Source organism: Eublepharis macularius, chromosome 9, assembly GCF_028583425.1.
Source record: "Eublepharis macularius isolate TG4126 chromosome 9, MPM_Emac_v1.0, whole genome shotgun sequence".
Taxonomy (NCBI): Eukaryota; Metazoa; Chordata; class Lepidosauria; order Squamata; family Eublepharidae; genus Eublepharis; species Eublepharis macularius.
The window spans coordinates 48997087-49013039 of NC_072798.1; the positions used below are offsets into that span (position 1 = coordinate 48997087).

At 42.5% G+C, this 15953-nt stretch overlaps 1 protein-coding gene across 1 annotated transcript in view; it reads right to left on the bottom strand.

Moving 5' to 3' along the window:
* Positions 1-10430, bottom strand: part of PLEKHG7 (pleckstrin homology and RhoGEF domain containing G7) — a 32465-nt gene extending 22035 nt beyond the window's left edge. Inside the window, exons 1-7 of the mRNA XM_054988844.1 lie at positions 10323-10430; positions 8155-8230; positions 6711-7400; positions 6012-6034; positions 3652-3788; positions 2814-2854; positions 95-196 (exon numbers count right to left, since the gene is read on the bottom strand). Of these exons, the coding sequence (XP_054844819.1) occupies positions 95-196; positions 2814-2854; positions 3652-3788; positions 6012-6034; positions 6711-7379 (972 nt within the window). The 5' untranslated portion in view covers positions 7380-7400; positions 8155-8230; positions 10323-10430. The remainder of the gene's footprint in view (positions 1-94; positions 197-2813; positions 2855-3651; positions 3789-6011; positions 6035-6710; positions 7401-8154; positions 8231-10322) is intronic.
* Between the last annotated feature and the right edge of the window lie 5523 nt (positions 10431-15953).

Below are 15953 nucleotides of genomic sequence, written 5' to 3' on the forward strand. Positions count from 1 at the left end.
CAAAACACATTCATTTGACAGAAAACCAAAACAAGTGACTAAAAATGTGCAAAATGTAAGAGTTGTCCATGTACTCTATGAAGCATATATCTACCTTAACATTGTGAAATTCATAGCTGCTGTATTCCGAGGTCTTGATAATTACAGAAGACAAACACTTTTCCAGGTCTGATACTTGTTTGTGTCTGTCTGTACTCTGTTTCAAAGTAAAACTTAGAGGTTAATTTGTGAAATACAGGTTCAGTTTTGCTTGTAAAAAATTGGACACCAGAATCTCAAGTCTGAAAATGCACCACATTTTTTAATATACAGGCATTTTATTTTTTCCAATTTTTAAAGAATTTAAAAATACAAATCAACCACAAAAACGTTCAAAACATACAGTTGATACACGCTCCCATGGTCCACAGCAGCCCATTCCAGGCCAATTTGGGCCCGATCCAGGCTGATTCAGGCCCGAATCAGCCCGGATTGGGCTGCTGCGGACCACGGGCGCTCTCCCACACTCCACAGCAGCCCATTCCAGGCCAGTTTGGGCTGGAATGGGGCCAATTAGGCCTGGATCGGGCCACTGCGAAGCACAGAGCTTGATTTGGCCCACCCTGTGGAGTGCGAGAGCACTTCTAGGGCAGCCGCAGCCTGCATGATGATGTCACTTCCTGGAAGTGATGTCATCATGTGGGCCCAGGAGTGCACATGCAAGAAATAGAAGGTAAGGTAGGTGCCGGGTCCCACCTGCCGGGTCCCACCCTCCCGCTGGGAGGACAACGGGACCTGGCAACCCTAAACAGAAGATCAATCCAAGCTTAGGCTTGATGCATACTATTATGCCCGGGGTGGTGGTGGGGGTGGATTCTCATTCCCTTCTGGTCACAGATTCCTTCATTCCCTGCCACAACCAAACATATAGGCTGCATCCCTCACCACTCTTATGGGAACTGGTGAACCTCTGACCATGTACAAATACTAGCAAATGGAAGTGTTGTCGGGTGAGTGAATGAGGACACTTTTTGACACAGTTTTGTTCATAATTACTAAATAAAGATGTTTATTGGACTATATTAGTATCCTTCAGGATGGGTGCACATATTTTTGGAGAGACAGGGGATAGAGACAAGCCTTGTCTATCTCTTCCCTTTCTCCATCACAGATGAACCAAACAGCACAAAAACCTGCAGATCTTTTAAAATTCTTCTTCAGAGAGGTGGATTTCCCTCTTCTTGAGTTAGGACCAGCCTCTGCAGCCTCCATAACCAAGCCAAACCTTAGTCATATTGCTCATAGAGCCCAGGTTTTATGTTGGCAGCAAAAAGCGTTTCTCCATCTTGGGAAAGCAGTTTGAACAAATGGTGATGCTCAGGTCTCTTTTACGGTCTCTCCTTCCTGAGAAGAGATCAGCTTTCCCAGGACCTGAATCTAGGGTCACCAGATCTGGGTGGAGAAATTTCTAGAGATTTTGGGGAGTGGAGCCTGGAGACAATGGAGTTTGGGGAGGGGCTAGAGCTTAGCATATTATAATACCATAGAATCTACCCTCTAAAGCAGCCATCTTCTCCAGGGGAAATTATCTCTCTTGTCTGTAATTAAAAGGATAACTTGGCATCTAAAGGCCTGTTTGATATCCCTTTAGCATAATAAATACCATTTTTGTCTAAAGTTTTCAAACATGTGACAGTAAAAGAATAGGAGTAGAGTATGTAAAGAGGAAGCTAAGCATAAATACAATGGCACGGTTCTTATAAGACTTAACCTTACTATGCAACATATATACCAACAGTATATAAAGTTCTCCATTTCCAACAGTTAACATTTGTTCATATTTAACTTAGACTGTCTGCAGGGAGTGGTTAGTGTACCACTGTAACAGATCCAAAATAAAATGCAATGTCCCAATGTGTTAATCAATACTGCAGTGGAAGTATATGTGCACGCTACTTGAGTAAAGGAAGATATTTTAATATACGTGTGTTTCTAAATGAATGTTGTAATATATAGTTGGAGTCTTTTCTTAGCTTGCTGAATTTAATAGAACTCTTAAACTGGAAAATTAATTATAGCAGACACTCCTTGATTTATCCATCTCCCCTTCCCCAGTCACCTGCCTGGGGGGGGGGGCGGTTTAGAGCAGAAAGGATGAGGGATGTTCAGCTGACCATGCCAGCCAGGTGATTTGGAGAGGGGAGGCTCGGGGCATAAAGCACACAGGATGTACTTTCTTCCCCATGATCTCCAGTGATCTTGTTAAGCAATTTTTTTAGTCGAGATATTTGCACAAGCTCCTATATCACTTCTCTGTTTTGAGGTTGCGTAACTCCTCATTTTATTAAAGTTTGGGGACTTTTCTGAAAACCAGGTTTGTAGGAACACCTTCCCTTTCTATACCTGCCCCCTTGCATTTTAAAAAATTAATGTGAAATTAATGATTTCAGGTGCAAACAAACATGAATAAAACAACAGGCCTAGAACTTAACAATAACAACCTACAAAGTACATATGTACATATTTAACACATATTTAGAAAAAACATCATCTAAGTAAAATGAAGCCAATACATACAAAACAAATTACAACCACAGGTATGTGATGGGTTTTCACACTTTGAGATTAGTTAAAATAAAAATAACAAGTCTGTCTCCCAATATCCATGAACAACTCATTATGAGAGAAGGAAACAAACATTGCATGAACTACATGGAAAAAAGAAGTAAGAAGAGTAACAATACGAAGTGTCTCAGAGGCATTCCCTTAGACATGTCAGTCTACTGAAATATCATTTAGAAGAGAGGAAGAAAACTCCCTACAAAAATACTCACTGTTCCTTTTTTAGCAAATGGCCACCAAGGCTTTTTGGATTCTAATGGGTAGAACAGAAACAAAGATGTTGTTAGCCTTTTGAAAGAATCAAAGGCAGTGACATCAATTTCAATGGCATGTGTGTGCACAGAGATGCAGTCTTGCTTCTAAAATTCTTATTAAGGTTATCTTGGTGAACAGCATGTGTTCATGGATGATGGACAACCAAAAGCAGCCCCAATCAAAAGCCGTGTAGAGCTTCAACAGGCATGCAGAGATTTCCTTATTCATGTCAATGGTCTGTAAATAGAAAGATCTGTCGAGCGAAGCAAAAGGAAAGCTCCTGTTCACATGGAGCTCCTGGCTGCACATTAGAGTCAGTAAATGGGGTACAATCCACTCAGTAAGGTTATGTGTATACAAAAACCTTGGTGCCATTTTGCATGCCCTCTAATGCCTGTTCAATTGGTGAGGTACACTGCTATATAAACTGAACAGAAGGTGTTTGCATTGTAGTCACCCTGTTTTGAGGTTCACTGGCAAGGTGCTGCAAGACTAGAGCCGTTTTCACATGTCTCGGCATAGTGCTAAACTCACAGAACAAGGGTGTCTTCATGGTGCGATTTCTGAAGTCATCGCGCCACAAAAATGGAATCGCTGTGCCGAGATGTGTGAAAACGGCCTAGTTTGTGCTACCTTATATTTAAAGAAAAAAATCTATCTCAGTACCATTCTTTCTGTTGAAACCAAGGCTAGCAAAGTGATTGTGAAATGCAAACTTAGTTGAAGGGCTGCCAAACTATACAGCACACAAGTTGTTTTAGTTTAAAGCCCACTCAGTTCCTATCCCTGTCTCACCTGCACTTTGCAGTGATGTTGAATGGTAAAGGAATTCTGCTGCACTATCTGATATGAGCAGGTCTCCTGGGAACACCTCGAGTCCAGGCAAACTCACCACCACTGAGCTATGTCTGCGTTCTGTAGAGTTATATAGACTGCAAAGGGGTGGGGGGATTGTGAATATTGAAGAATATTCAGGACAGTGAAGTCAGTTTATTAAAGAAACAAGAACACACAAACTTGAACACATTGTCCACAAAAACATTTCACAGAATTCTTATCTGAGTGTATATAACTGCTAACTTAATATTTTATAAAATTTGATGAAATAGGTTGGAAACAAACCCACATAATTATCTCAGATTACTGTACCTCAGACTACATATAAGAAATGTCAATAACTTCAAAACACCTCCACATTAAAACTCTATTCCATTTAAAATCTGATCACACCAAAGGAAAGAAATTAAGGTGACTTTATTCAAATGACCATAGGGTGGGGAGATATGCTATGGTGTGAAGAAACTCTGCTCCTCAGCATAGTGTGGTGGGAGATATGAATTACTAACAACAAAGAAATGGTTATTGTCATAGTCAACATAAAAGTAGCCTGCATGTTGCAGCCATTTCATGTGCCAGCCCAAAGCCACAAGGCATATATTATGAAGAGAGAGAAAATAGACTTTTTGCTCAGGTACAGTCATTGGGAAACTGTGGATCTTGAGTGGGAATAAACACTTATGCTTCCACTTACACATTAAAAGGTAGACATTTCTTCTTGAAACAGAATTTTTTTGTGTTGGGTAAATAATAGCATGTTTTAAGCAACCATGGAAAATTTCATACAATGAAGTTATAGTCCATGAAAACTTTTCTCTTATTGTTGTGTAACTTCCACAACATGTGATGGAAGGCAATGGCCTTTGAGGACTGATCATGTGATAGTGGTTTCACACATTCAGGTTATCACATGATAATAGAAAGTCTCCCATCAATTAATTTAGCCATAATGTCTTGTTAACTTTATTTGTACCCACTGTCCTCCCCAGTGGGAACCCAAGGTAGCTTATATAATTCTCCTCTCCTCCATAATTCTCCTTTCCCCAACAACCCTGTGAGGTAGGTTGGGCTGATAATGTGTGACTGGCCAAAGGTCACCCAACAAGCTTCCATGGCAAAGTGGAGATTTGAACCCTGTTCTCCCAGGTCCGATTCTAACACTCTAACCACTACACCATGCTGACTCTCATTTAGTCTCATTAGGATAAAACAGCCATAGATAATTGCTTGGTTTTTGTGTACATAAACAAATATTTTATAATACACATCACAGCTTATTTAGTTTCCCATTTTCTGAAGATTTTATAACAATAGGTGTGTGTAAGGAGAAAAATTTTAAAGGCACATTTGGCATGTAATGAAAAAGTGTTTATGCAATAAAAAAAATCATGTGCATAAAACTGCAAATATTTGGGTGTAAAGTTTTCTTTAAATGTGCTCTTCTCTTGACACTTTCTCAATTTGTCATATTGCAAATTAATAGAAAATGATTGAAAACCTGTATGTATCTTGGTATTGTACTTTTGTTGATTGTCAATATTGTTCAGGGGCTGGAAAAAACAAATATGTGCTGTGTTTTGTCAAGTGTAATGGAATGAAATTTCACTTCCTCTATTATCAGGTGTGTTCAGGTATTGCACACAAAGGTTATTGTAAGGTCAAAAGTGGTAGGAACTTTGTGATGTATTATACGTTTATCTTTCATCTGACTATGCATATTGCATTGCAGAATGAATGTGATCAATATGCTTTTATAATTCTAATCTCTATTAAGCACAGAATAACTTGTCCTTCCATAAGAATTAACCTGGCCACTGCTGGCAGACAGAATAGTGGACTACATTGGCCTGATCCAGCATTGCCATTATTATAGGGTTGCCAGGTCCCCTTACCCTCCTAGTGGGAGGGGAGGACCTGGCACTATCTTTTTTGTTGTCTTTCTATGCACCTGCTCTGGCAGTGGTGCAATGACATCACTTCCAGGAAGTGATGTCATCACCCAGGGCCAAGAGCACACCCAAATTGGCCTGTTTGGGGCACAAATTGGACTACTGCAAAGCATGGCAACATTCCTTGGGTCAGTACAATGATGTCACTCCCAGGAGTGCGGTAGTCAGATTTCAAGAAGCCAGGACTTGCTAGAAGATTTTTTAACTATTGCATAACCCAATTAGAAAGGTTGGGCATGCCGGAAATAACCTATGAAGCATATCTCCTTAATGAGCCCTGGAATCAACAAAATGGTGTCCACAATTGTGCCTATACACTGAAACAGAGCAAAAATATGACAGTTTTTTAAAATTAAAAATCTCACATACCTTGCTTTATGTGAATCTAATTTCTGGAAAAGAAGAAGAAATTACATGTTATTATTTAAGTTCGTATACTCTTGCCGAAGAAAGACATTCCAAAGATATATTTGAAATTCAACAATTTTTAATGAAATGACTGCTTAATAACAATATCATTTGATTTATTTTCTAAACAGAAATCTTTGAGGTCAAGCTGACTTAAATCCAGGTAGTCTGGCTGTGGACTAGACTGGTAGATACCAGGCTGAGTTCAACTTGGAGCACAGAAAAGTAACCAAAAACTGCGGCAAAAACAGTTTTGAGCACCTTTTTCACTCGCGCAAATACTGCTAATATGTAACATAGCATATATGATAACATTTTGTGTGTAGTAATCACTATGAATGTGGATTCATTAGAGAGGCAAATAGACTTCCTGTCTGTAAGCCACTTCACTGAAGGTCAAAGGTCAAAGGTTGGATGGCTGAAACCTTGTTTGTCCCATTACCCTTAAGCCACATGAACCAATCTGTTGGGAGTTCTTAGCCTTATGGGGTCCTGTACAATTTCCTACCATTACTGCTCCTTTCTGCACTCTTTGATCTACTTAAGGCTAACAGTACCAAGTTCAATTTATTATTTAGTTCACATTGAGTATGAATCAAGCATGCCACCCCAAGAAAGGAAAATAACATTCTTTTTTTTTTAAAAAAATGGCAGCGTTACCTGAACACATTCCTGAGAATTCTGTTCTCCCTGAGACTGGAAAGCCGGGTTGATTGCCATAGCATTCGGCAAAGACCGATCACCACTGTGATCATCTTCTTCATGACGTGGTAAGACTGGTGTGGTGTCAATGGAAGCAGAGATTTCTTTCTGTGACAGGGAATGTGTGTGCATGAAGGGTTCTGAGAAAAAGAAATGTTCAGAAAATGGAGGAGGAGGAGGGCTTCGGCAAATAGGAAGATAAGATTCACAATGCTTGCCCAACCTTGGGCTATTGCTGTCATTCTGGAGTGCAAATATTTGAGCGCCTGATAATGTACTTTTCCTCAGCCTCCTCAGAGTTGGAGAAGTTGAAATCCTTCCCGGCGCATGCCTAACAAATTGGCAAGATACATTGTCACTCTCACCAGGTTCCTCTAAAGGGACTTCCAGAAGGTGTGTGTCAGTTCTTACTCTCTGCTTCTGCATGCTGCTAGGGTACAGCTGTCTTTCTGTGCCTGACTGAGCTGCTGCTACGTAGGATGAAATGACGACATTTCCCAAGTCACTTTCTCCTAGCAAACCCAAATGGTCTTCCCACGGTTCAGTCCCCTCCTGTATATGATATTGTTCTTTCATGTTAGTGTCTTCATCCATCTCAAAGGAAAACTCATTCTTTGTTTTTTGCATCCTTATTCACAGCAGAAAGACCTATATCCATTGGAACAGAAATCAGAGCAAAGCTGTCATTTTCAAAACAAAGGAGCTGGAGTCTATGACTGTGAGCAGAAGCTGCCCCATCTTCCCCTTCCCCCAGCAGCCCTCTACAAACCATAAAATAAGCATTGCTAGAACATGGCTGCTTTTGGGAAAGCCATTGGGCCTAGGAGACTGCGGTAAGGAGGGAGAAAGTGATGACATTTGTTCTGCCACGCTTCCTCTGCCAGTGGAAGAGTGAGGTAGGAGTAATTTTTCAGATTGCATCTTCTCAATTTTGTTCACTTTTGTCACGTTGGACAAATTGTCAAGGATAAGAAGAAACATTGTTACACAATATTACTAACAGTGGTGTACTCAGAACCTTTACAGATACTCCATTTCTGGACACAAACACTGCTGTGGACCATCAGTTCCTCCAACTAGAGATGTAAGAACAACACATGCCACTTGGTTAACCAAGGGAGGAGGACCTCCTGCCTGAGACTTTGACTGCTACAAATCACTCCCGCTATGTGTACCTATTGTGTATTGAATCAACAGCTCTTCTTCCCTCAGCAACTCGCACTGTCTCCCATATGGAGGGGATTGGCTATGTCCAGTGCAGACATGGTGGCCCCTTGGAGATATGATAGCAGTATATCATTGTGATGTTGGTGTAATCTCACATACAAATAGGGGGAATAGGGAGCACAGAACATTTCTGGATTGTTAACAGACATCCCACCATTGCTATTACTGGCCATACCTGATTGCTTTTGCAGCATCCAGAGCCCCATGGAGTTCCCAAACTGAAACTGTAGGTGAAGTTCCAATGCAACTTCCTATAAGAGATAAGCATGCAGTGAAAAGGATAACTCTATCATGGCAGTGCTTAAAAGAAGGGAGTTGGCATTTGTAATGCATGATTTGCATTCACAACTTAATTCCTGATGCCATTCAATACATGTTAGGATTATTTCTCAACATTGTCTCTTTTTAATGGGGTTTGGTGGATGCCCATCTCTTCACTAATTTCTGTTATCTTCTGCATCAGACTTGCACAGGGAGAAGGCTAAAATGGTCCCTCAATGTCTGCACACTTGTTGCCAGGGGAGGGGATGGTTGCCAACCTCCAGGTGGGATCTGGAGGTGTCCTGAAATTATAACTGATTTTCAGACTACAGGGATCCGTTGTCTTGAAACAAGTTTGCTTGGGATGATGGACTCTATAGCAGCAGGATAAATGGATTACAATGCAAGTGGCAAAGTTTGTAACATCAGTAAACAAAATACAGTCAAGACTATGGAAGTAAGTTTTATTTTACTTGAAGGTATTAATAAGTTCCCTTTAGTGGTATTAAATACATTACATGATCTTATGGATTTTATGGATTTAAATGTCTTGATGGAGTTTGTCATTTTTGGTTTAAATTTATGATGTAGTAATTTGTATTAATAATTTTGTAATTTCCTTGTTATTTGCTATGGCTGTGCTGAAGCAATAAAGATATATGATACTTTATTATCTCTATAGCAGGGGTGGCAAACTGGTGCGTTATGAGGTCTGGTTCTGACATAAATGTCACTTTATCAGGACAGGTCATGTGTAACATAAAATTTAATGCCAGGTACCAGAGATATAAACTTTATAAAAGTCATAGGCAAGCCAAATTAATTATATTATTTTTACTTGAAACACAAACAGGCTTAAAACATTTACACCGTGACAGTATTTATTTATTGTGATCCATGTTTTCCCACCATAGTGGAAATGCATTCCGTCCATGTTTTTGTGGTACAGCCTATTGATGTTGAAGTTGTGTATGGTTTTATGAAGTATTTTGTTGAACTCCATGTCAATATCATGCAGATCCATAAGGATGTATGTCAAGGGTATGTGTTTCAGGATGAGATTTGAACTGAAGAGTGCCAAAGAATATAGTAGTTACATGCTATAGCCCTCCCTTCAGGGAAAGTTGCTGTAATTCCTATGTTCATTCCCCTTTGTTCTGTTTGTAGGTCAAGGCATAGTAATGTCAGGGAGGCATGCCAACCTTAGTGTATCTTGGTAGCTTCCAGGTTTGGTTGACCTAAGGGTGTTGACACCATGCTTCTCTGTGACTGGCAGGTGTGAGGTACAAACTACAGTGAAGTTGCTATGATCTTGGTTTCTTGGAGCTGGATCTTTTGGGAAATTTATTTTCTCCACTGAGAGAGCATGGAGTACTGACTAGCTACCTGACACTGTGTGTCAGCAATACACTGGTTTCCATGGTTTAGGATGACAGTACTTAATTTTCTTCCAATGCACAATTGTGTCAGAGAATGATCAAAAGGTACATGATGCAGTTTTATTGATGAAGGGCATCTGGCTCTGAGAATCTAGCTCACTTCATATACTTTGACTAATTCATTTATTTCTATGAGTTAGCCAAAGTATGTGAAGTGAACTTCATAGACTATGCTGTGATCCCAAGAGTCTCTTTTAACACATGTAGAATCTCACATTCTTACACCTGGCCTTCTCACTCCCCCACCAGCCTTTTGTGCTTCATCAGAAGGTATTTCTGACACTACCCTGACCTTCATTCGTAGAATGGGGTGGGGGTGGGGGTGGGGACACAGAAGGATGGGCTCCAGACATTTCACTGTGTATACAGAGCTCAATCCTGGCTATTAATTTGGAGCTCAAAGCAAATTATATGCACTCAAACTGCCCAATCTACTACTTAAATGTTTAATGAGCTGAAAATCTGTCACCTTAAAGTATTTTGATTTTAGTGGATTTGGAGTCATGCTGAAATTTGTATCAAACCCCAGAGTAAAATGCATTAAAACATACTGTAGCATATATAGAGAAATATGACATAGTAATAAAACACTCATAAAGTATACTACAAAATTTACATAGACACACTCTAGCTTGTTACTTACTGTTTTAACAGCAGCCACATGGGTCTGGCATTGCTGACAGCCTCTTGGTTAACATTCTGCACAAGGATAACATAAAAAGACTGTTGAGATCTCTGCTGAACTTTAAGTAGAAATTCCCCTCTCACTTTCGAAGACTGCTTTCTGAATGCAAGAACAGGGAACTTGTTTTTCCTCTTTGCATGTTTCCAAGGGATTTCTTTATCTCAACAATGAAAAGGGAAGTAGTGTCAAGCCAGTATACAGAAGGTAACATGATCTGCTTTAATACATAACTGATTATCTTTGCTTTGTAAAAAGACTCAGTGTAATTCCAGTTTTATCTCTCAATTTTTAATTTTTCTTCCCTGATTTGGAGATTAGTGAGTGCTTTCGAAAATCAGTATCACTCATGAGAGGAAAATAAACGAAAGTCTATCATGAAACCGGTTGTTAGGAGAGATGTCAGCCACTGTGCCCGTCCTGTGTGAATAAACGTAGACTGACTGCTCAACCTTTCCATTGATGCTGTTCCTTGCTGTCTCTTGACAAAAGGAGGTTTTTGTGTCCTTAATAATGATGTCCTTTTACAATCCCCTTTCAGGTCCTCCTTTTTTAAAGTCTTGGTTCCACAGGATGCTAAGGCACAATATGTCTCATTTCTCTCACTGAATTCATCATGAGTAGCTATTCCATGCCAAATCCACAGACTTTGGCAGATGAGGGTTTATTTTTTATTTTACTTATTTTAAAACATATGTATGCTACTCTCCCCCCCCCAAAAAAAATAGGGTCCCAAAGGGTTGCAGTGCAGTAATGGATTTTGTCACTGAACAGCCAACTTTTCAAAACAAAACAAAAATTTGTCACTGGAGGCACATTCCTCCAAAAATTTGTTGTAAGGCTCATTTCCCATAAAATGTGTGCCATTCTTGCTGCTGTAGAATGCAATACACTCTACCTAAACGGTCAGGAAGATCTCAGTTTGAAGCTCACCATCTCTTTCAAACGCATACTGTGGTGTGCCAAAATGAAGCAGTAATCGAGGGGAAACATTTATAGGAAATGTCTGGATTTTCAGGAATTTCTATGCCCTTTATTTCCTGCGCGCATGTAGATCCAGCAACGAGTTTAGTATGTAAATTCACCCACTGGTGACCAGTTCACCCAGCATATTTCATTGTGATATTTTCATGTATATGTTGTTTTGGGCTGCCCTCCTCCAAATGCAAAAATCCTACACTATGTGCAAGGTAATGTAATGTTCAAATTATACTTGTTTGATAGATTATCTTGTGTTTAGCAGCCCCATGAAAATAAGTTTTGGCATTCCCATCCATTATATTTTAATATACAATTACATATTTGACAATATATGTCCACAGTAAGCATGCTCTACCTTCAGATGAACCATATCATTGATATTAGACCTTGAGATTATGGTGGTGGTTTAAGTACTATTTTTCATTTTGCATCTAGAAAAAGGCACTACTCAGTTTTTAATTTTGTTTTATAATTGCAGTAGCATTATTATAAAATAAGGATTATAAAACATAAAATATTAAAAATTAAGCAGTGTCTTTAACTGGGCGCAAAGTAATACTGAATTGTCCCTTATTCTTTATGGGAACAATAATAATAATTTTTAATTGAATGTGTGAGAAAGCCAACAAAAGACAAACAAATCAAAGGGTAAATTCAGGAAGAAGCAGAATCATGATCGAGTGAAGGAGGCTTCTGAATTGACAAATTGAAGGATGTTGCCCTTGGGATGGATGTTGATAAGGGATATACCCATGGGTGCTGTTAATAGGGTTACCAACTTCCAGGTGGGGTCTGGAATTCTCTTGGGAACTCTGTATTCCTTCTGAGGCACTAGGTCCAAGCCACTGCCCACTGTACAACTTTTCAAGGCTGTGGGAATATCAAATTTCTTCTTCTATCCTTACTATTAGCAGGAATTTGAACTGCCTATACAACTGGAACCCTGCCTCCCATTTGGTGAGAGATGATTCCTTGTGGAAGGTATAGAATGCCTGAAAACTAATGGTTTGGAATTCTAGATTGGATGGAAAGGAAGGAATGTGGTCCAGCCCTTGAGTTCACCAAAGACCGCTCTTTGGCTCCTGCCCATATATGTGGTAATTGTCACCAGCACATTTGATCATATATATCTATCATATTCACTGATCCATCTTCAAGACTTTCCTAAATCCATTTCAGCTCAAACACTGACATTAATGTACTGTAATTGTTACTATGATTTATAAAGCGATTTTTTGGGGGGAAGGTTAGATGTTGTGGAGTAGCAGGAAATATATTTGGAGTGGTGTGTGCTGACCCTTGCTACCTCCTAGCCTTGTTCTTTCCTTATGAAAAGAAGTTTCCGAGTAGACATGGGCACGAACCAAAAAAATTTAACGAATCAGCAGTTCGTGGTTCGGTGCCGCCAACAATCCCAAAGTCGCGAACTGCAGCGAACATTTTCCGTTGCCGAAAAAGTTTGCGGTTCGCGGGCACCAGAATGGCCCCCGTTGCACTTAGAGAGCCCAAATTCACAGGGAGTGTGTAGCAGACTCTCCTCCAGCCAGTAGCCAAGTTTGGTCAAGATTGCAAGAGGGAGCTTGGAGTTATACCCTCTCCAATCCGAGGCCCCCAGGAAACCCCCACTCAATACAGTTAGAGCCACCAGTTGACGTTGGCCCAGTGCACAAGGGGTGTACTTGAAGGCGGGCCGCCTCCCCTCTAGGGGGCAGTGGGTATGGCCACTCGCTGGTGGCACCCCCATGTGCCCGCCCGCCAGGCCTCGGAGGAGCGCGCCTTTATTCTTGGCGCAGGCCGGAAGGCGGGTGATGTCCCCTCTCTTCCTTTTTCTATCTCTATCATTTTCTACATACAATTCTCTAACTATGTAACATTCTCTAACTGTAAACATACATTCTCTAATGTATGTACACACATTCTAGTGTACGTTCATTATACTTATACATTCTCAAATGTTTGTCTCTTTCTCTGTTTTTGATTTTCAATCCTTTTATCTATGGATGCATCGTGTTCTGTTTGATTCAATATCTCTTTGTTGCATTCACCTTCTGTTTCTAGATCTAGAACAGTCGATATGTATGTACCCTTTTCTATCTGTTTCTCTGTATTTCTCCCTTACTGTCTATTTGTAACTTTCTTTCTCTCTGTTTCTTTCTATGTGTTTCCACCACTATCTATCTGAATCTACATCTTTCTATGTATATCTGCCCTTTCCTATTTCTTTCTACCTCTCGCTGTCTTTTTCTCTCTTTCTATAACTATATCGTTTCCTACAAACCTTTCTCTATCTTCATCTATATGTATGCTTGTGTTGATCTTTTTCTAATGATTTTGTTTCTTTCCATCTCTTTGTCTATCTTGTTCTATCTGACTCTGAATCTATCTGTAGCATTTGCATGTCATTTGGAGGGGGAGTGGCAAGATCCCCCAGCAACCATGGGGCCTCACCCGAGGGTCCCACTGAGGAATAATACGGCGGCAGCCAACAGCACCCACCTTCCTGCCTTGGCGGAAAGGACGGGCAGGAGAGGAGATGCCATTTGGAGGGGTCAGAGTGCTCCAGAGAGGGACAGGTCAAAAGAGGGTCTGTGAAGTCGGAAGATCCCAACAGCTGCAAGGCCTCCTCCAAGGATCCCACTGAGGAACTCTGTGGCGGCAGCCAACAGCACCCACCTTCTTGCCTTTGCAGAAAGGATGGAATAGGACAGGACCGGAGAGGTCGTTGGGAGGGGACTGAGTGTTCCGGAGAGGGTGAGGTGAGAAGAGGGACCGTGTACTTGTGTGCGAAAGGAGGGCCGAGCCTGAGGCTTCCTGGCTGCATTGTGCAGCAGGACTGGGATGGAGGGACCCAACATCCACCCTGAAGGAGTGCACAGACTGCTGTGGCAGAGGCTTGTCTGCTCCCCCTGTGTCACAGTGGAGGCTGTCGCCAGCATCACTCACCTTCCTGCCTTCGCGGAAAGGATGTGACTGGTCATGGTGGCATTAGCCATTCACCCCTGACCAGATGGAACAGCCACTGCTGTTGGCAGGGGCCACCATGAAGTACAATTTTATGTGCAACAGCAGTTGATCTGTCCCTCATGGCCAAAAGCTGAAGCATCATACAGCACCCACCTTCTGGCCTTCATGGAAAGGGTGTGAGGGTGATGGATCCATTCCCCCCTGCTCAGAGGGGGCAGCAGGTGCCCACGGAAAGGGGGGGACCATGCGGTGCCACACTAACACCAGCAACAGCAGCAGAGCTGTTCCTTGTGGCAGAAAGCAGCATCAGCTGGCAGCACCACACCTTCCTGCCTTCACGGAAAGGACATGACTGGTTGTGGCATTACCCATTCATCCCTGCCCAGAGGGTACAGCCACTGCTGTTGGCAGGGGCCACCGTGATGTAACATTTTATGTGCAACAATAGTTGATCTGTCCCTCATGGCCAAAAGCCAAAGCATCATACAGCACCCAACTTCCAGCCTTCACAGAAAGGGTGTGAGGGTGAGGGACCCATTCCCCCCTGCTCAGAGGGGGCAGCAGGTGCCCATGGAAAGGGGGGTGACCGTGCGGTGCCACACTAACACCAGCAACAGCTTCTGAGCTGCCCCTCATGCCCAAAAGCAGCAGTGGCAGACTTCAACCACCTTCCTGCCTTCACGGAAAGGATACGTGAGTGGTCGTGGGACCCATTCCCCCCATGCACAGAGAGGACAGCAGGTGCACATGGATAGGGGTGCACTGTGCAGCTCAAACCTGGCAGCTCAGCAAATGCATCTGAGCTGCCCCTCATGGTCCAAAGCGACGGCAGCAGACAGCACCCACCTTCTCGCCCTCATGGAAAGGGTGGGAGGGACACTTTCCCCCCTGCTCAGAGGGGACACCAGGTGCCATGGAAGGGGGGTACCATGCGGTGCCACTCTAACATCAGCAACAGCAGCAGAGCTGTTCCTCATGGCCAAAAGCAGCATCAGCTGGCCGCACCACACCTTCCTGCCTTTGCAGAAAGGACGGGATGGGAAAGACAGGAGATGTTGGGAGGCATCTGAGCAGATCCAGAGAGGGAGAGGTGTGAAGAGGGACTGGGAACTTGACAGGGAGAGGACGACCAAAAGGCCCCAAACAGCCACCGTGTCAAATTGTGCAGGCTGCTGTAGCAGAGGCTTGTCTGCCCCTGTGTCGCAGTGGAGTCTGTTGCCAACATCACTCACCTCCCCGCCTTCATGGACAGGAGATGAGTCGAGGGACCCATTCCCACCATGCTCAGAGCAGACAGCAGGAGCCTAGGATAGTGGGCTCTGTGCTGTGCAATCATATGTGCTGCAGCTCTGGAGCTGCCCTATGTGCCCAAAAACCAGAGCATCAGAAAACACCCACCTTCCTGCTTTCACAGGAAGGATGGGATGGGCAGGACAAGTTGTGAGGAGGGGTTGTTTGGGCACCATCCAGAGAGGGAGAGGTTGAAAGTGGGAATGGGAACTTCTGGGAGAGAAGGGCAAAGGGTCACCAGCCATGGAAGCAGCCCTGAGAACTGAGGGAGGATTGAGCCCGCTGGCGACGAACTGGGCCGGCTACAACCCCAGGGTGGCTCAGAGCCTGGGTAGGTCCAGGTTCATGGGAGGGTGC